Below are 21,456 nucleotides of genomic sequence, written 5' to 3' on the forward strand. Positions count from 1 at the left end.
GTAATTGTTGAATTGCTCCGACTATTTTAAATTTCTCTAAAAGCGGTGCGTTCAAAATCAACGGTTACATCTTTTGCAAACAAACGTCCGAAAATGTCAAAGTAACAGCACTCGGTAAGCTTTAACAAATGAATAAATGCTGAAGAAGTATAATGTATTTCTAATTTATTTACCAAACCTCGTAAATAATATGTTATAGCCCCTTTTCCCCTTTATTTATTTGTACGCAAATTTTCTCGCCAGTACGCTACTTATAACTTAGTCTACACCGTATGTGTCCGTACATATACAGTTGACTGAACATGGAACTGACATTTTTTGTGACGTGACGCATGACGGTCAAAGACTGTAATTTGAATGATCCCAGCAATGTCCGACTTTATTTCCCCGAAGAAAAAAAGGATAACTTTCCGTATGGCGCCACCACCTTTTCACTCTTTTTTAGAAAAAGGGATATCTCATTGAGGTAAATTAGATACTATATTATTTCATATCGAATGAAAAAGTGGTGGCGCCATACGGAAACTTTCCCATTAGGGATAACTTTCCGTATGGCGCCACCACTTTTTCACTCATTTTTACAGAAAGGGATATCTCATTGAGGTAAAAATTAGATACTATATTATTTCATATCGAATGAAAAAGTGGTGGCGCCATACGGAAACATTTCCAAAATTAGCGTCATCCGCAAAAAAAGATGTGAAAATAACCATAGTTAGACTAGGCCCTATATTTTCTTTTCAAAATCAAATACTTAATAGGATTGTGCACTTGTAGCTATGGCTTCGCATATATATTAGATAATTAGGCTATATAAGCACAGCATACATGACATGACTGGTGGTAACACGGATTTCCGTCTTTATTGTTTAGTTAGGCCTTTTTGTTTGAGTTTTGTCTCTTCCTCCCCATACCAGACGAAGGGAATTCACTATTATTTAATGGTGGTCTCTTGCCCCTCTTCATTTCAAGACGAGGAAAAAAAAAAACGAGTAGCTTGTTAATGTGCTGAGGTTGCACTGGAATAAACGACAACTGAAAGGCGGGAGTTGAAAACAGCTAAATAGAGCAATTTTGTTTGATTCGGATACCTACCTACTTATCAATAAAGAAATACCTCTGATTTTAGTTGCGATAACGTAACCCTCCTGCGGATGGCAGGAGGGTTACGGTATCGCAACTACTCTGATTTCAACCCTGTATTTAAAAGTTGGAAAACGAAGTAAGGCTCTCAAGTCTTACTGGAGTGTAAGATTGCCAGTGTAAAGTTATAGATAAATTTTAATACTTTTAATGTTCCAATTGCCAAGAGTGTAATCCTAATATTTTTTTCCAAAATTCAGGGTTTGCTGTTCTGAATTGACGACTTTAAAATGAGTGGAATCCGGTTTGCATCGGACATGGAGAACCCTGTGTAAGTCAGTCTAATTTTTATGCCTCAAATTGATTTATCAACGAGGAAATTTTAACACGGTGACAGAGCTCAAAATAGTGGAGATTGAAAGAGAACAGGTGATGGTGGTAAATTCAGGAATACGCGCCCCTTTACAATCTGAGGTTGAAGTGGCCACTGACGCAAGTCTATGCTGAATGATGATGAAACCTTTTTACAAAGGAAAATATGGCTTTACATCCTGATTGCTTTATTAATAGAACCATTTATCAGGCCTGGCAACCACATCAACCATGCCATCAATGGGTCAAGCATACTAACCTACCTTTAATAACAAAAGAAACAATTTGTTGTTCTCTTCTTTCCTGTTAACAGTCCAGTTGGATCCAGGGCCAAACCAAGAAAGAGGCGATCCTCTGTAAGTAGTTGTTAAAATATTGATACTTCATAAAATGCAGTACCTAGTGTTAGGTTTTTTTCTTCTAATTCACTTACATAGTGAACACTGTAATTTGTTTACAAATGTAGCGTATGGAAATGCTTGAAATTATACAAGAAGTCTTTCTAAGTTTCATATTCAGATGAAAAAACATATAGATTGTTTTTTTGGTTTTTATGTTAACAATGTTTTACAATCAAATTTTTTACAATGCTTTGTTTTATAACTAATCCAACCGACTTTATATTTATCTTTAAATGTATTTGATAACTTGCTTGTTATTTTTTTGTCAATTACACTTTTTGATAACACTGAAGAACCCTATGAGTTTTAACTTTTTACTGTTGCATTGACCTTTGTAAATGCATTTCCACAACACTGAAATTTTATCACAACGATGTTCTGTTTTGTGCAGATTTTGAAGTCCCCATCAAGAAATGCCCTTCATGACTTGGATCCCAATACTGGTGAAGAGCGAGATACAACCAGGTACAAGAGTTTAAAACATGCAGTCTAAAACTGTAATGCACAGGTCGATTATTTGTGTCTGTTTTTGGGGTGGGGGGGGGGCCTGCAGTTTCTTTTGAAACTCGCTATCACAGAGACGAAGGACTTGGGTTTTTTTAATGATCAAACCTGTAGACTTTTGTTTGTGGCAAATTCTCTGAAATGTAACATGCTACTTCATCAGGGAGTGTCATCTCCATGATTTATGCTTCCTTGCTCTCTGATTTATGTGATCCAATAATCCGGTTTAGGGGTTTCTATATAATCCCTGTTTTATTTGTTTATTCGTTTAGTTATTACACATGCAACGGCACAATTAATGCCAGTAACAGGATGAATAGGAAACAAGAAAAAAGGTTCAGTTTGAGATGTTGGAGGAAAACCTCAAATGGGGGAAACCAGAAAGTTTATCTTGGTTTTAGGTTTTTCTCATAATCTTCTTGATCATTACCATTTTCTTGAAAGAAGTACAACCAAAGGACCACTTTGTAGTTTCTTGTATTTCTGGTGATGCACAGAGTCTGTAAACCCCTTGAATTGTAAAATCCGAGAGGTTCTTGGTCTAGAAGAAGCGGGAACCCAGACCACAAACATCAAATTTTATCCCTAAATTGTATTTTTTTTTCCACTTTATAGTCATGCCAAGAAGAAGAAACGTCTCTCATCAAGAAGAGTCAGCTTTGCCAACACGTATCAAGTCCAGTAAGTATTGAAACCTTCATATAATAATATTAATGATAATAATAATAATAATAATAATAGGGTTTCACGCCTGAAGGCTGGTCTCGTACAATCATTTACTTTTTACATTATTTCATTGAAGTTTTGGTTGATTTTTTTGGCCCGTTGAATAATAAGCTTCATGATTAATTGTTAATAAATGTTACATGACATCCAGCCATGAAACAATCTATTGGCTTTATAAGTGCAGTGTCTTTGTGCATTGAACTGCCCCGATGGAATTCTAATGAAGATTTTGTTTTCTCTCATTCCCGCTCTGTCCAATTGCAGAGAATTTCTGACTGCACAGCAGCTGAACATTTTGGAGGATACAAAGGCTGAACAAGAAGACACTCAGCCGTTCTCTCCAGAGAAGATAGACCAACAAGCACCAGCAAGCAGCACATTAGCACCTCCTATATCAGGGTTTGTTCTTAAATTGTTCAGTAGCTAGCCAGCAGTAAGCTTGGGCGGGTTTTGATTTTGTGGTATATCGTTGCCATAAACCGCGGTATTCTGTATAACAGGGAACTTTTTGAACAAAACAAAAACAAAAACCACCGAAACCACTGAACTAGGAGGCTAACTACACATTTCTAAATCGGCTTTTCTCAATGACCATTGTTTCTTTTCTCTACAATTAGGTCATCGTCTGCAAACACTGGACAACATGCGGATGTTTCTCAATCACGCCAGCCTGATACATCTGTTGGACCCGGGCATTGCATTCGAGGTAAAAAGTTCATTACAACCCTTTGAGCCCAAATCGTGAATTTGTTTGACTGCACTATACCCTGCTTGAGCCCCAGTGGCGTCTTTATTCGACTGTGCACTATACCCTAATTGAACCTCAATGGCGGTTTTAGGCAACAAAGATAAAACACAAAAAGCACTCAAGCCGAGCAAAAAGGTTATAAAGCAATAGTTTTGTCCATGTTCATCCTTCATATCCAAACTTGTGGTTGCCCAATGATGGGCACACTGAAACCAAACTAATGGATTGATGACTAAAATTTACGGTCACAGATCTGTGGTATCGTTAGTTACTCTATTCTCATTATTATTTGTTCAACTAGAGAATGGGAATTAATTTATGTTTCTTAAAACCTATAACTTGTCATACCTATAAGATACAGACATTTTGTGTTAAGCACGTCCTTTATATAAAACCCATTTAAGATATTTTTAAATTATTTTTTTAGGTCTTGACATTCTTCTGTCTGGTCCAATAAAGAAACAGTCCGCGACGGAATCCTTCCCAAAGATGCTGCACTGTCCAGAAGGGAGCATCGTAGAGCCTCCTGTAGGGGCCATGTACCCAAGCGATGGCACAGCTCACTTGCCTTCGATTGACGAAGATTGTGAGGTATCTATGGAAAGACACGGGCCTGAGACGAATACCAACGAGAGATCAGATCTAAAAGATGCGCAACAAAATTGGCCAGGGCTGACAATTAACCCTGACACTGCCGGCTTGATTGGACCAGCTTACCACTGCAGGCTCCCAGTAAATGAATCCATGAGCAGCTCCCATCATGGCTCTTTGAGTGCTTCATCGGCTGACCAAAGCAAAGACCAGATCTTTGATCTTCATGACACTTTGTATTTTGAATCTACCAGCGGTCGTGATCAGTTCTTGTCAGTTTTTGCAGATTTAGGGGAAGGCAAGCCACTAGAGGAACCTGTTTTTGCAAAGAAAGACACCTCCTCTTTTCTGAAATCTTTCATGAGTTCAGGCGACACACTGGCTTCACAAAGTCCCCCGAAGAAACAGGATAACTTCTTGCCAGTTTTTGCAGATTTGGGGGAAGGGAGGCAACTAGAAGAACCTGGTTTTGCAAAGAAAGATACCTCCTCTTTTCTAAAGTCCTTCATGGGGTCAGGCGACACATTGGCTTCACAAAGTCCCTCGAAGAAACAGGATACAAAGAGTTTCTTAAATTCCTTGTTTGGGAATGAAGAGAATCAGCGCAACAATGAGACCAACCAATCCACAATCACTACATCAAGGTTAGATGAACACACCTCCATTTTTGACCAGAATGCCTTGGTATCAGAAATGGAATTCACAACTTGTGTCAGCAACAAGGAAACGGAGGGATGTCGGAGAATGGAGCCTAGTGCTTTCTTTAAGTCTCTGATTCAAACGGAATCAAGAGGTAGTTTGGACTCTTTTGGGCATTCAACATTTCCAAGCGATGACAGCCAGAAAACACGTGTCTTTGGCCAGAATGAGGCTACAGGTGCTATGGACTTCACTACATGCATCAGTGGTGTGATCAAAGAAGCCGGCAGCGTTCTTCATGCGTCTAAACAGCAAGATGTAACGATGAGATTTGGAGAAGACCCTGCTGCCAACATGGAGCTCACTCAGTGTATGGATGCTTCGCAAAAGAAGCCTACTTGCTCCGTTCAGAAGCCTAGTGGTAGAGTGGGTAGGCCGCTGGAAGATATCACCAGGATATTCGATGGACAGATGGGTGGAGGTGAGATGGAACTGACGACCTGTGGTGTCATTGCTGACTCTTATAACAGGTCAAAAGCTGAAAATGGGCAAAAGAACATCTTGAATAACAAAGATGCAGATACTGCTGTGACGTCTTGTTTGGAGGGCCAGCCCTTTCCACTAAGCGTGCATAAGAACGACAACACCAGAATCTTTCATCATACAGAAACTGCCGCTGGCATGGAGATGACAGTGTGCTTGGAAGGTAAACCCTTCCCACTACAATTATCTGAAAATGGCTCCAGTGCAGATTTATCTAAGAATCTTGAGAAAACCAGAATCTTCCAAAGCAACGAAGCTACTGCTGCCATGGAGATGACAACTTGTTTGGAGGGGCAGCCCTTCCCCCTGAAATCGCAAGACAGTATCTCCGGTAACAACTCTCGTAAGACCCTGGAGAAAACCAGAGTCTTCCAAAGCAACGAAGCCACAGCTGCCATGGAGATGACAACTTGCCTAGAGGGGCAGCCCTTCCCTCTGGAATCGCAAGTCAGTATCTCCGGTAACAACTCTCATAAGACCCTTGAGAAAACCAGAATCTTCAATTGTGATGAAACCACAGCTGCCATGGAAATGACAACTTGCCTAGAGGGTAAACGGTTTACTCAAAAATCACACGGAAATCTTCCAAGCATAGATTCTTCGAAGGACCTACAACAAGATGCTGAAGCCCCCAACTTCCCTCAGTCTAATTTAGAGGTAGACGTTACAAGATTATTCAGTCCGAACGATACATCTTGTGGGATGGACATGACAGAGTGTATGGATGAGAGACCACCTTCTTCTCTCTCAGGGGCAGTCGACAAACCTCAGGGGATCTCAAGAAGCCCAGTTGATGAGAAGACTGAAGCATTCTGTGGTATTCCATTTATTGGATCACCTTTTGATGAGGATGACCCATTTGAGGTTGATAAGACCCAAGTGTTTAAGCAAGAGGACACTGCTGGTATGGACTTCACAGCCTGTGTTGGAGGGTTGCTCCCTAAAACAAATCCTACAAAGGTGACCGATCGTGGAGAACAATCTGTAATTGCAAGAAAGACAACCTCATCTCAAAAGTTGAATGATGAAGGTCAACGCCATGGCTTAACGCTTGGGTCTGATAAGGTTCAAGATGATTGCACAAGGAGATTCGCATCAACAGACGACACTGCCAGAATGGAGTTGACAACTTGTGTTGCTAGTGAGGTATCTTATACCCCAGCTGGCACTGACGATAATCTTCCACGAGGCGGGCAAGGTGAGAGCACACAGATCTTTTCTCAAGGAGAAACAGCACAGATGGAACTGACATCTTGCCAACTGCAACCACTGCCCGCCCTGGCTTTTCTTTCAAGCAAAAGATCCCCACGTAAAGCCCCCATGGATCAGACTACTAGAATGGAAATCACAGCCTGTATCGGTGGGATTTTCCCGATAATGTCATCGGATCCATCTCAGGCTGACCATCAGCAAGACAAGACCAGGGTGTTCAGCCCAGTGGATCATGCAGCTGGCATGGAGATGACCCAATGCGTTGGAGGTCTTGATTTGCATTCCGTTGAGACAGGAGGACAGTCCGAAAATCTCAAAGAGCACACACGAGTGTTTACTTCAGAAGACACCGGTAAGATGGAGATGACGAGCTGCATCGGCGGCCTGCTCCCGCAGCCGTCGGGGATTTACAGCTTGGAAGCAGGGAGTAGAGAGGTACAACCCAGCCACTTACACCTACCTAGGATGGCTCCAACCGGAAGGTCTACTGAGCAAGCTGCTCCTCAGGACCAGACCCGTATCTTTACATCTGAAAACACTGCATCCATGGACATGACTACATGCATAGGAGGAGTTATTGGAAAAAGAATACCACAGTCCGGCAATTTTTCATCCCAAGAAACGTTACCTGATGCCCCGGACAGTCTTCCGGATCAAACGCGCCTCTTTACCTGCGACAACACAGGAAAAATGGAACTGACAACTTGCATTGGGGGAATTAATGGCGGCTGCTTCACACAGCAGAAATCTGTAGATGTTTGTCAGGAGTCCAGCCAGAAAGGTCACCCTCTCCCGGATACAACATGTATCTTCACTCATGATGACACAAGTAAGATGGAGATGACTCAATGTGTTGGTGGGATTCACAACAAAGCCGTTGAGCTGTTTACTGGTGCACACAGCAGAGAAGAATCAAGTAGTTCTAGAGATCAAAGAGAAATGGGCAGAGAGGCGTATAGCAATGCCTCAAAGAAAGCAAAACTGTCAGAGGAAAGAAGTGTCGAAACCTTAGAGAAGAGTATCTCTCAAGAAGGCCAGGTTTTTCCTGTGGATCAGGTTCATCCAGATCAGACAAGAATATTCACATCTGAGGATACGGCAGCCATGGAAATCACTCGCTGCATGGATCAAATTCCGGCTTCCTCTGGGGACAACATGGCCCCAGCATGTGTCACTGCGAATGGTATAAAGCAGGAAACGACACTCCAGTCCACTCCTGGACAGCTGCTGACTGACTCCGACACGCTTGCACACCAAGTTGACCGCCCATCCAAACGTGATTCAGATACCTTTACAATCGATCCAGCATCTGGTGTCATCAAGGCCTCTGCGCAAACAACCAGACGATCTGACACCTACACCCTGGACACCTCACCGGAAACCTCTGCCGTGGTTGCAAATCACCCTGCTGCCACCGTTTCCCAAAGGGATGGCTCCAGCTCCTCAACATCAGACACAAGTAAACGAGGCAGTTGTGAGGGAGAGGAGGAAAGTCGAGATATGATAGGGGAGCTGATTCAGTGGGGTAGCTTGGACTCTGCAGCTGAGGGTATTGATGATGAACAACCCATGTGGGTGGAGAACACGGAGGATTTTGCCCAGTTGTCGACCCAGGCTGGACTCGCTAGTATCATACTAATGGAAAAGAAGGATCACACAGGTAACTAGTGTTCAATTTCTTCTGCTGTTTTTTTTTTTCTTTCTTCACACTGTGAACACTTGTAGTTTATTTGATTTTCGATCTATAGAAATTAAGTATCGGGTAAAGGCCTTGAATAGGCACAGCAATTTTCCTCTGTTAAAGGTCAAATTACAAAAAAAATAATAATAATTACAAAATAAGGGGACATTTTAAATTTGTATTGGAACTTGAGAGCACAGGTCACCACAGCAAGCCATTGATTATTTTGAGGCCTACGAGTATAACAACCATCAAGTAAATCTTGTTATAAGGTTTACAAATTTTATACCTTTAAAAAATAATTTAACAATATCTTTTCCCAGATTTAATTGTTGATATCATCTCTAAGCAATATTGCCGATTCTTATTCCTCTGTTTTATTTTCCTAAACTTCACATTGTTTTCAATCCATCTCTTTCTCTCTCCAAAACGCAGCTTCAACAACTTCCAACGCATTTCCAGCCTTTAGCAATGACAATGGTCAAGGTGTGGTTCTCGCATCTGAGATTCAAGACACTGAGGAAACCAAGAGCCCCGATCCCAGCATAGAGACAAATGAGACGATGTCGTCACCTGACTCCAATCTGCAAAATGAGAATCCCATGCCTGTAAGCTATGAAGTTAAAAGTGCCGTCTCTTATAGTTTGGGTGTTTATAAATGCTTTGTCCTTAGAAATTCAATCAGTATTCTTCATGAAGAAACACTTTCATTATGAGGAAACTCCTGAATTACTTTACATCACAGAAATTATGACGGTGTGCTAAATGTGTTTTATCCCCCCCCCCCAAAAAAAAAAAAAAAAAAACACAAAAAGAAAATAAATAAATAAATAAAAACATGTGTAAATAAATAAAATACAATTTTTTTTTTAAATTGGGTTTAGAAAACCAGTTTCCCTGGGCCTAGCGTTTTACTTTTAAGTTCTGCTTTTTTTCAAAGTGGATGTTTTTGCTTTAATCTCTGTCTTTTACCGCTTTTCTCCCAGCTACTGTCTGGTGAAAAGCTTTAGATCTAAAATTTTGTCCCACACCTGGGAATAATGTTCTTGCCTCTCAGGCAGGATCTGAAACCTTCAAAACGTTATTGTAGACTTCTCATCAACTATCCATACTGAAATTGTTTCATTGCAGAGCTCATGTTCGTCAGATCCAGTATCAATGCAGGACTTTCTCAGTTTTGTGACTATCAATGTAAAGAAGGGTCGTCGTAGTGTCCTACCAGCCATCCCAAAGGTAAGTAGTTTATGGTTGCTGCTTGTAAAACAAAAAAAACAGTCATTGAAGTTGTTGTGTCAAGAACCAAACATTCAGCTCCAGGGTCTGATTTCATAAAACTGCCAAGCACAAAAATATGCTTAGCATGAAATTTTCGCCGTGATAAAAAGAGGATTACCAACCAATTTTCCATTTGTTACATATTAGCTTGTTACTTGTATTCAGCTGTTGTTTGCTTATACTGAAAATCACGTGGAAATTTGGTTGGTAATACTGTTTTTATAAAGGCAAAAATTTCATGCTAAGCAAATTTTTGTGCTTAGCAGCTCTATGAAACTGGGCCCTGGTCTGAGGCGGGATTTGAACCGGGGTCCACAGAGGTGAATGCGGGGGAAAAAACTTAGCCAGTCTGAATGCCTAATTTATTGTGTCTAAATACAAATTGTCTTTACTTTGTCTTTTGCAGTTGACATCAGCACAGACAATAAGTGACCTACTGGAGAATCGCTTTCTCATCCAACCAAGGAAAGTGTTGTACGAATGGGCCATTAACCATCTGTCAACATCCATTGACAAGTAAGTCGTTAATTCCTGGCACATTTGAAAGGTAGGGTCATAGATTTGTTTTGTGTCAAGGTAAAGCTGATATATAGGCAACCACCCTCAGAAATTTGAGAAACGATTTATGCATGAACCGTTTCTCCGATTCAAATGTTTTGAGGTGGAAAATTATCAAAACCATATTACTTAGAAGGGACTTCTTTTCTCAAAATAGTTTATACTTTCAACAGCTGCAGTGACCAAGTACATTTTAATGGTCATTTCAAAGTGCCAAAACGAGTACATCTATATTACGTTTGGTTTTTACCCATACACCGATGTGTGTTAGCACTGTATACTCAGTACTTTCCCGAGTCCTGTGAAAAAATATCACAGGCATTACACGGGTGGGATTTCGAACCCACGACCCTTGCAACTCTAAAGCAGTGTCTTACCAACTAGACTACCGAGGTTGCCCGGTAGCTAGAGGCAGTCCGATGCAATTTTAACATCTATTATATGAGTACATCTATATTTCTGTGTGTCTGTGTTTAGGATGCAGGATGAAGTGAATGAGCAGGAGCAACGTCTGTCGGAGAATAACCCAACGGTTGTGACTCAAGTACAACACGCATCTCCTGAACATGTATGTATAAAAACAATCATTATCAAGAGCCCCCTAGGGTGGGTCCCTAGGAGAGCGGTATTTCTCAACCTGTGATTGCGTTACTTTGTTAGACTTTGTGTTGATAGATCAGGGCCCAATTTCATTGAGCAGCATGCTTAAGTAGAAAATATTGCTTAAATAGTTTTTGCTAAGCAAACATTCACAGAATGTACATGAGTAATGTTTTTTTTGGTTAGTAACTACATTTTAAGTAAGTATTATTTTACTGTGCTAAACTACTTCTTGTGCTTAAGCAGCTCTATGAAATTGGGCCCTGTTCAAGTCTTGGGCTATATATCTGTATTCAGAATTAGTACAAAAACAAAAATACATAAACAATGATGTATCTTTCCTGGGTTCACAACCTAAATCTCTTGAATGTTCTTGTTCAACAGGCGGCTGTACTCCATGAGCACATAGAATCTCTGCACAAAGCCTGCAGTAAGATGTCTAAGCGTAGCTTCCAAGAATGGCGACTGAAGATGATCAGCAAGACCCATCAGTCTCTCCAGGTCAGAGAAACGTTGGACATTTGTTTCATTTATGTACTATTTAACTGAATCAGGGGATGTGCTGGGTGTTATTTTTCAGGATTTGTTCTTGATATCGAGATTCTTCTATAATCTCTTTGAGTATTAACATTTTCTTGAAAGGGAGAGAGAAATAGTTCACCTTTGTGTCAAACAAGGTGTTGTATATTGCTGGTGATGCACAGAGTCTTGTAGACCTGTAAACATATGGGAGGCACAGGATCTAATCCACTATATACAGGCATGATTCTTACTTTTTTAGTCGATGGAAAAATCACAAAAACTGTGATTAATTAGCCCAAAATGTCTGTTAATGCCTCAACCATGTGAATCTTTTTCAGGATGTTATAACAAATCTCAAGTTGTGCGTCCTTGTCCAAGTCCTACAAGCCAACTCCTTCTCTTTATATTTGTCCACAGTGTGTAGAAGCAGAATTGAATGAGATACTAGCATCGAGATCTTCCTCATCAGACGCATTGGACAAGGCAATGGAAGACCTTGATAAATGTAAATATAACTTTTGTGCTTCTACATAACAACATGAAGGTGTTACAAAGGATTGGTTGAACTAACAAAATAGTCCCAGACAGTCTTCATGTTTTGTATGATCAACCATACACATGAAATAACAACAATAGGGAAGTTTGAACTAACTTCGTTGTTTGAGTCAGAAATTATAGTGAAAAACCATCCACAATCCCCCTTTTTACTGTTTTCCAATCCAGATGTATATATTTATATAATTAATGTTTTTAAGAGCTTCATCCTTTTCGTATAAATTATTTGTAATTTTGTATTTTAATGTAAATTGCCAAAGCCAAATAAATAACAATAACAATAATGGCGCTTTAAGAATACATTAAATGGAGAGTACATGTACAACGTCTTGCCACTGAAAGAGTCGATGCTTTCTGTTCTTTATCCATTAGTATTGTTGTACAAGCACTTTGACGCCGTTTCGTAGCAATTATTGCACTTTATAAGTTTCTTTCATTGTTTCTATGTTTCTGTTAGTAACTTTAATTTCCATTGCACTCCCAGATGAAGACAGCTTGGGTAAAGCCCTGAATAGACTTGAGCAAGTCCAACCACCCAGTGAGGATCAAGTCATGGAGTTTGTTAACAACCAGAAGATGTTGGTCAATAGAACTGCCGAGGTTGACGAGATAAAGAAGACCACAGCTGCACTTGAAAGGTAAGTCAAATAAACTTCATTCATTTTTTTTTTTTTTTTATTAAAGGGAAGGTATACTTTTGGTAATCACTCTAAAAAATATTGGCAATACAAAAAAGTGCCAACCTTTTGAAAGGAAATTTTCACATGTTTAGTTTATCTACATTTATATAGGATTAAAGACAGTGGACACTATTGGTAATTGTCAAAGACTAGTCTTCACAGTTGGTGTATCTCAACATATGCATAAAAATAACAAACCTGTGAAAATTTGAGCTCAATTGGTCGTCGAAGTTGCGATATAATAATGAAAGAAAAAACACCCTCCGTCACATGAATTTGTGTGCTTTCTGATGCTTGATTTCGAGACCTCAAGTTCTAAACTTGAGGTCTTGAAATCAAATTCGTGGAAAATTACTGATTTCTCGAAAACTACGTCACTTCAGAGGGAGCTGCTTCTCACAATGTTTTATACTATCAACCTCTCTCCCTTACTCATAATCAAGGAAGGTTTTATGATGATAATTATTTTGAGTAATTACCAATAGTGTCCACTGCCTTTAAAACAATCGAAACAAAGGTATACTTTGCCTTTAAAGCAATTATCCATCGGGTGCCTTCTGGGTACTATTCACAGTCATTCATTATTTGGGAGTTTTATGGTAGCCAAACGTTGCCTTTTTCAGCACAACGAAGATTCATCCCAAGAACTGTCGTAGAAATTGAGGGCTCCCGTCCTCAAAGCCGACGCATGCGCAGATGACATGTCATCATTACCGTCGCAGAAACATCTGTCGTCGAAAACAAAAATTCCCTATTGCCCTCCACGGGAGGGCCATATATGCCAGGAGTACCGGTTGTGACACTTGTCTTAAGGAAGACACTTACCATTATTGCTTTGTCCATGTGTTGTGTAACGCACGTAAAAGAATCCAGAGCACTTATCGAAAAGAGAAGGGGTTCGCCTTGGTGTTTTTGGTTTGATTGGCTGCATGTTTCCTCAACAGCACCTTGTATAACCAGTACATGGTGCTGTGTAAAGAGACAAGTCTCGTACTCAAAGCTCTAAAATACCTTACAGAAAAATACTGAATGTTGATGCAATTTGAGCTTCACTGAGTAATTGATATGAGCCGATATAAGAAGCCACTATTATTATTTTTATTATTAGTCTGTGTTTCTTTAACTTTATTTAGCAATGCTGCGATTGATAAAACAGGAATACTTGCATTGATTGAACGCACAGAAGTTCAGTTGACTCTACTTTGTAAACCCTTACAAGGTGCTACAATTGCGTCTCAGAATTCATAGCTTCAATAACCTTTCATTCAAAATAAAAAAGGAATATTATACTAAGTGCCTTGAGTAGCTTCTTGGTAGATACATGCTTTAAGTAAGACTTTGGTATTAATGATATTGTTAAAAATATTAATAATAACAAATTCTTATATAGCACATTTCACAATAAACCGTATCAATGCGCTTTTCATTAGTCCCCTGGTCATTGGGCCAATAACTTCCCTTTATTCTTTCTCACTTCTCTATAAGGAGAGGGCTTTTTTATTCACAATATCAACATCTACCCTCGCAGGTACTCATTTATACCCCTAGGTGAAGAGAAGCAATTATAGTAAAGTATCTTGCTCAAGGACACAAGTGCCACGACCTGGATTCAAACCCATACTCCGGTGACTTAACCACCAGAACTTGAATTCGATGCTCGAATTCGATTAACCACTCGGCCACGTCACTCTACAAGTGTTAGCACTACTTCTTTTACTTCTATAAGTACTTCTTCTATTTTCAGTGAATCTGTGAGACTCAAGTCAGAGATTGAGCTGTACGGGAAGGAGCTCGTTGATGTGAGAGAGGAAGAGAGGTTGATTGAGAGTCAGGTCACATCAGAAGATGGCCTCCGAGATGCTTTGGTTAAGCTAGAGGATCTCCATTGGTGAGTTGTGTTGCTGCTGTGAGAGCTTACCTTTAAGCCTGATTCCCACTTCACACACAAATGTTCATGACACAAGCTATAGACCGTATTGAATATGACGTCACCTTTCAAAGCTGCCCTACAACATGGCGTCTGTGAGCGTGTGCGTGGTGGGTGTGCGTACGTGTGCCATGTACAAATCTAACTGGTACTGCTGCGTGCTTCATTGATGTGCGCGTTAAAACGCGCATACGGTTTGCCCTACAAGATGGCGACTTTCTTCAAAAAAAAGGGGTTATTCAATACGGTCTATTGTGTCCAGCGCCGTTTTCCAAGTGTGACTCAAGAAAATACACTTTTGGCTTTCAATTCTTCACATGACCTTCACTTTCAAAGCTTGTGTGTGAAGTAAATATGCACCAAGCTTACAGAGTAACAACCAAAATCGTGACCTTCACAGCAAATATAGACATCAAGCCAATTGCTTTTCTAAATTGTAATGATCACTAACTTGACTTTGTAATGCGTTTTTGTATAGTTTTGTTGCGGTTCTTTTGCATCTTTTACCCGAGTGTATTTTTTCTCTGTGCACTTTCCTCTTTCAACTTTTGCATATTTCTGTGCGTGATGTGTAGTACTTTTATAATGTTGATGGGGATCATGATACTGTATTTGATATACTGCTTTTCACAAATGTTCACTGCATGTTTTAAAAGGTTTTGTAGTTTATGTATTCTTAACATTTATTTTAAAGAAAACTTGCTGTACATTGAAACGCTTTACTTGATGTTTTTAAACTCAGTACATTTTATGTATTCTTAATATTTATTTGTTTCAACTTGCTGTACAATGAGTCACTTTTGAACTTTGGGTCACTTGACTCAGTAAAATGTTGTGAATGAAAATAGACAACAACCAGTTTTGTAATTTTTAGTTTGCAACTGTGGAGGTTGAGGAAACAGTCTGAAGAGGAGCTAGTCTTTACTTTCCTGGAGGAATCCTTGGTCTTTGCCATCAAACTAGGAAAGAAGATTGGTAAGTTGAACTCAAGAATATATATATAAAAAACAGTAGTAGTTCAGCATTTATGACATAACGACTGCTGGGTGTTCAGGTTTGGGAAAAAGGGATGTGTGACCTTTTTAATTGTTTTGATTCGTGGTTTCTTGATTCAAGATTTAAAATTTGCGATTTATACAACAGGTCTAAAACAAATTTGTTGTTTTAAATCAAATATTTGAAGGAGTTGGATGTAATATAATGGAGCTGTTTAAGCACACAATATTGCTTGTACATTTTCTGCTAAATAAATATAAGCAGGATACTAGTCAAAGATGGTACATGTGATATGGTATTCAAATGTCTATTTACTTAGAGGCAGTGGACACTATTGGTAATTACTCAAAATAATAATTAGCATAAAACCTTACTTGGTAACGAGTAATGGGGAGAGATTGATTGATAGTATAAAACATTGTGAGAAGTGGCTCCCTCTGAAGTGCCATAGTTTTCGAGAAATGAGTAATTTTCCACGAATTTGATTTCGAGACCTCAGATTTAGAACTTGAGGTCTCAAAATCAACCATCTAAATGCACACATCTTCGTGTGACAAGGGTGTTTTTTCTTTCATTAATATCTCGCAACTTCGAAGACCAATTGAGCTTAAATTTTCACAGGTTGGTTATTTGATGCATATGTTGAGATACACAATGTGAGAAGACTGGTCTTTGTCAATTACCAATAGTGTCCACTGTTTTAAAGTACTAAGGATTACTTTACTTTACCAACTGTACTTATTCATGACAGTTCTTAGAAAATGTTGATTCAGGACGATCATTTGTAATTGGTGTATATTTTGTTTTACCTGAAATGAACACATTGTTTAACAAAAATTTTGTTTATTTGATTTATTTGCTTTATAAACCTGTGAACTCTGCAGAAAGCAGTGGTGGGGGCTACAGCGAAATATCCAGCCTGCACTTGGACAGCTCTTTTGCTGGTAAGTTATCAAATTTCTATAACTTTGTAAGCTAATCTCAGCTAATCTCTGTAAGATAATCTCTGTAAGCTAATAGTGATAAACATAATATTTATACATACCACTTTTGTCTAGGGCTGTTTCAGAGTGCTTGTAATTCTTTGGGGGGGGGGGGGTTCCAGAAAAATTGTGTGTCATATGAAATAGAAGGCATGACATTCTTCCTACTTTAGTCTAATGATCTAAAATTGGTTTGGCCTTGGAATAATCAGGAAAAACTGTGAATTATTATTAAACTCTAAACTAAGCTTGGGCGATATCACGATATTATCGAATATTGCGATATTAATTTGGACACGATTTCGATATCGGATGGATTTGGTTTTAATCGAAATATCGATATATCGCGATATATCGCAATATATCGCGATAATCGCGATAATCACGATATATCGATTAAATATCGCGGTGTATTTGCTAGCTGATACCCCATAGGTTTGGAGTAAAACCAGAAGAATAGGTCATTAGAACACCTCTCTTATACTAGGACTGTCTCTTCTACAACTTTCACTTGGAGTTTTAAGACTGATGATGTCAAATTCCATTAATCGCGATTTTATCGAATATCGCGATATATTGTCGGCGATATATCGTGAATAAAATAAATCGATATCGCCCAAGCTTACTCTAAACTATAACGAACAATTAGGTCAGCCTTTGTACTTGTATCCTTGTATCCAAGGACCAAATATCTTGCTTGAATTGTGCTCCTTATTACAATAAAAAGGACAGGGCCCAATTTCATAAAGCTGTTAAGCAGATTATTCTGCCAGGCAAAGTTCTGTGCTAAACAAGAAATAAGTGGGGTACCATCCACAGCATTGGTAACCTGTTTTCGCTAAGTTTTTGTGCTTACAAGGTTTGTTGCCTTCATGCTTTATGAAATTTGGCCCAGTCCTGTTGATGCTTGATCAGACAGATTATGATGGGATTATTCTGATGCATATTTTGTTCTCTCCTGTCTCTTGATCCCATTAGCTGATAATGGAGTCAGTGCTCATCTTGCCCATAACCTCATCAAGGCAAGCGTTGATGTTACACTCCTACACTCAAGACATCCAACCACTGCAACCCTCAAACTGGTATGTCACTATTTATCTGGGCACTCATCTTCTACAGGCAAAGTACCTTTGGTTTTTGGAACCGTTTGATTGTTAATCCTATATAAATGTGTACAATATACTAACATGGCAAATTTCATTTCAAAAGTAGGTCAAGTTTTTGAGATATCCGGAGCGAATATGTCCACACAGGAAGAATAATACCTATTATAGGATTACACAACTTGTGAAACGTTACTGACCAATAACGTTTCTCAAATTCAAGCTTTTGGGCAAAGTATACCTTCCCTTTTGAAGCACAACATTCGCCACTACAAAAAACTGAAAAATGGTTGAAGAATCCACAGGGAACATGATGTGGCTTTTTTAGCAATCTGTGCGGTAAAGTTAAAATCAAGTCAAGTCAATCAAATTTTTAACAGATTTTTGGAAGGTTCACATCCTCTTCCTGTTTTTTTTTTAATAGTTGCTTCAAGACGTGTCTGAGATGGTTGAACAGGCTGATGGCATTGCTGATGAAATAGACAGAGTTAGCTACAGACATGTGGTCACCCTTAACGAGACAAAGTAAGTCGAGTCACATTTTCTATCACCTATCTTTATCAGTGTTGCTATTTGATCAAGTATGATTGATCAAATCCATTTGTTGCGATAATTAAAACGTGCCATGTTGACTCTAAAAAGTTGACCAACACAAACAAGTGGACTGATGAATTTTTTTCAATATTTCATGATGTATTATATATATATTTTTTTTCAGTGTGACTGTTGAGTTTTCTAATCTGGATGCGATGGTTAAGTTCTGGGTGACGTTTGGTCTTCGGCCTGGCAGCTACCCCTTTGGTGTCATCTCAACTGACTTCAAGCACAAAATCGGAATACTGAAGTAAGTCGTGTTGAAGCACAGTGGTGGTCAGCACAGTGCTTTAGTATTCACATATTTTTCTTGGGGATCATAAGACATTGTTTGAAGATTCCCCATGTTCTGCCAAAAGTGGTCGTGTAGCATGCACTGTAGTTGGTTGCCTCCAAGTTGCTTGTAAAACCTTTCCTCATGTGAAAAGGCCCTACTTTATTAAGACCCCGATTTTTGCTCTTTAAATTCCCTTAAAGGGAAGGTACCTGTTTGGTAAATACTCAAAACAAATATTACCTTAAAAACTGACTTGGTAACAAGCATTGGAGAGCTGTTGATATTATAAAACATTGTGAGAAATGACTCCCTCTGAAGTAACTTAGTTTTTTGAGAAAGAGGTAATTTCTCACTAAAATAATAAAATTTTTCTAGCTAGAAGTCTTTAATTCTTATCTGAAAGCACACAAATTCGTCCAACAAGGGTGTTTTTTCTTTCATCATTTCCTCGCAACTTCGATGACCAATTGAGCCCAAATTTTCACAGGGTTGTTATTTCATGGTTATGATGGGATACACCAATTGAGAAGACTGGTCTTTGACAATTACCAAACGTGTACCTTCCCTTTAATAAAATATTGTGTTCATGTACATGTGTACATGTAATTTGTGCACGGTATTTCTTTTCACAGAGAAAAAAAATCAACCTTTTAAATTCCTTTTCTTGTTTTGTTTTTTGTCAGGGAGGAAGACGTCAAAGAAGAGGTTGGTAAAGTGACGCCTGGATTTGCATACTTTAGTCGACTGGTTGAGAGTATAGACAGAATGATCGACAGATTCATACCAAGCCCACCTACAATCTGAGCAGGTTCACTCAATAAATGTCAGCAAACGCTGTGAACCAATCTTTCAAATGATTTCTTTGTTTTCACTTTTAGATTGAATGTTTGAAGTAACTGAATTAATAGTATTGTATATATTTGTAAGATATTTAAGAGTGCAGATGGTACAAGGACCGGATCAGTGTGGTTGGATGCAGCCAAGAGTTGTTTGATTAAATTATATTGCAAGGTACGACTCTATAGTTGAAGAACCTATGTTATCAGCAGGTTACTCTAATAGTTTGTATGTAAATTTTCACCACATTTTCTGCCACTTTTACTGGTTAGTTTTGCTCAACTTCCCTTTCATAACAAAATGTCACCATTTCCTTGAATTTTTCCCAATGCTCGAGTCAAGATAAATGGTAACCACTGAATGACCTTATCAGGGCCCAATTTCATAACTCTGCTTCCCGCCGAATTCTGCGTTTACGATCACGATTCCCCACTTACATGCATGCGCCGAATTTCTGCGCTAGCCCTATAAGCGTAGAATGCCTAGTAACGTGGAGTACGCACGCGCAGAAGCCAAAACTCGCCGCTAACCCGAGAAATGCGCTTGCCGTAAGCATAGAATTCCCTGCTTCGGTAAGCGCAGATTCTGTGCTTGCGGTAAGCAGAGCCATGAAATTGGGCCCAGCTCATCAGAACCAAATGACATGGTACTGCTTACTGCAGAATTCTGCAACGACATTCTATAGACGATGTGACCTATGTTTACATTCAAACCGCCCTCTGTTGACAAAACACTACATACGTCATGTTTCGCCGGGCACTGAGTTGCGTAGTCAAAGTAAGATTGCGTACACTTTCTAGCTGGCTGCCAAAACACAAAGGTTTTGCCTGGCGGTATGCGCGCGAATCATGTTATGGTTTTCGTGTGAAGTCAGAGGTCACATGGTCTATAGAATCACATTGTTTACAGAGTGCTGAACCTGCAGAGTTCTCTGGCCAGCAGTGACATGAAATTGGGCTTAGTATCTCGTAGATGAAAACAAGTCGAAAACACTTTCAAATAGAATTTTGGACCAGCAGTGAACAGGGTGCGGACAATTTTGAACAATACTGGTTTGTAGTGTACTACTGAGATTTGGTGGTAAAAAAAAATCAAATAGTATGAGCATATCGGGCAAAATTTACACAGACTATACTGCAGGCCTGATGCTTCGATTCTGAAAGGGGTAAGGGCATCAAGGCATTTTCTCCTCAAGGGCACATCAACAAGGGAACTTATGACCAATGTTGACACATTTGTTTGTAATGTTCTGTCCAGCTAATTTACATAAGGTCGACCGCTAAAACTGAAATTTATTTGTGTTGACCTGGAGTTGCTCTTAAAGGCAGTGGACACTATTGGTAATTGACAAAGACTAGCCTTCACAGTTGGTGTATCTCAACATATGCATAAAATAACAAACCTGTGAAAATTTAAGCTCAATCGGTCATCGAATTTGCGAGATAATAATGAAAGAAAAAAGCACCCTTGTCACACGAAGTTGTGTGCGTTTAGATGGTTGATTTCGAGACCTCAAGTTCTAAATCTGAGGTCTCAAAATCAAATTCGTGGAAAATTACTTCTTTCTTGAAAACTATGGCACTTCAGAGGGAGCCGTTTCTCACAATGTTTTATACCATCAACCTCTCCCCATTACTCGTCACCAAGAAAGGTTTTATGCTAATAATTATTTTGAGTAATTACGAAGTGTCCACTGCCTTTAATTTATTTTATTTGGTTAAGCCGGACTCTGGAGCGCCTGACTGAAATGGCTGTAAGTAATTCCTGAGATTTCCAATGCACAATGAAGACAATAGGAGGGGGTAACACCAAACCCCCATATTGAGCCACACAGGTCCTTTATGTCATTCTCAGACATTCAAGTGCATTTACTTCCACTAGCGCCTGCAGTACCAGTCAATGTATGGATTGTATGTATAATAAATGTATGATAGGGGTGTACAAAATAATATTAACATGGTAAATGAAGTTTTTTTCTGATTTTTGTTCCCTATTGACTTTAATTTTTGGAGGCATGTAATAAGCACATGATGCATTATTGTAAATACA

At 39.2% G+C, this 21,456-nt stretch overlaps 1 protein-coding gene across 1 annotated transcript; it reads left to right on the forward strand.

The window, feature by feature from the left end:
• The first annotated feature begins 45 nt into the window (after positions 1 to 45).
• LOC139953945 (uncharacterized) lies at positions 46 to 21,412 on the forward strand. Its single transcript, XM_071953591.1, has 22 exons — positions 46 to 114; positions 1,344 to 1,414; positions 1,769 to 1,811; positions 2,248 to 2,321; positions 2,976 to 3,041; positions 3,351 to 3,485; positions 3,704 to 3,792; positions 4,262 to 8,479; positions 8,936 to 9,108; positions 9,632 to 9,733; positions 10,182 to 10,291; positions 10,811 to 10,901; positions 11,318 to 11,434; positions 11,873 to 11,960; positions 12,495 to 12,648; positions 14,435 to 14,578; positions 15,492 to 15,592; positions 16,498 to 16,557; positions 17,575 to 17,678; positions 18,124 to 18,224; positions 18,418 to 18,543; positions 19,254 to 21,412. Exons 2-22 carry the CDS (start codon positions 1,374 to 1,376, stop codon positions 19,372 to 19,374), a joined length of 6,258 nt encoding a protein of 2,085 aa, XP_071809692.1. The 5' UTR covers positions 46 to 114; positions 1,344 to 1,373; the 3' UTR covers positions 19,375 to 21,412.
• Positions 21,413 to 21,456: the final 44 nt, after the last annotated feature.

This window comes from Asterias amurensis, chromosome 1 (assembly GCF_032118995.1).
Source record: "Asterias amurensis chromosome 1, ASM3211899v1".
Lineage (NCBI taxonomy): Eukaryota > Metazoa > Echinodermata > Asteroidea > Forcipulatida > Asteriidae > Asterias > Asterias amurensis.

Excerpts from the sequence above, each read along its gene's own strand:
- LOC139953945 (XM_071953591.1), top strand. The coding sequence starts at position 1,374 with ATGAGTGGAATCCGGTTTGCATCGGACATGGAGAACCCTGT. Across the intron at positions 10,902-11,317 it reads AACACGCATCTCCTGAACAT|GCGGCTGTACTCCATGAGCA; the intron begins GTATGTATAAAA and ends CTTGTTCAACAG. Across the intron at positions 18,225-18,417 it reads GTCACCCTTAACGAGACAAA|TGTGACTGTTGAGTTTTCTA; the intron begins GTAAGTCGAGTC and ends ATTTTTTTTCAG.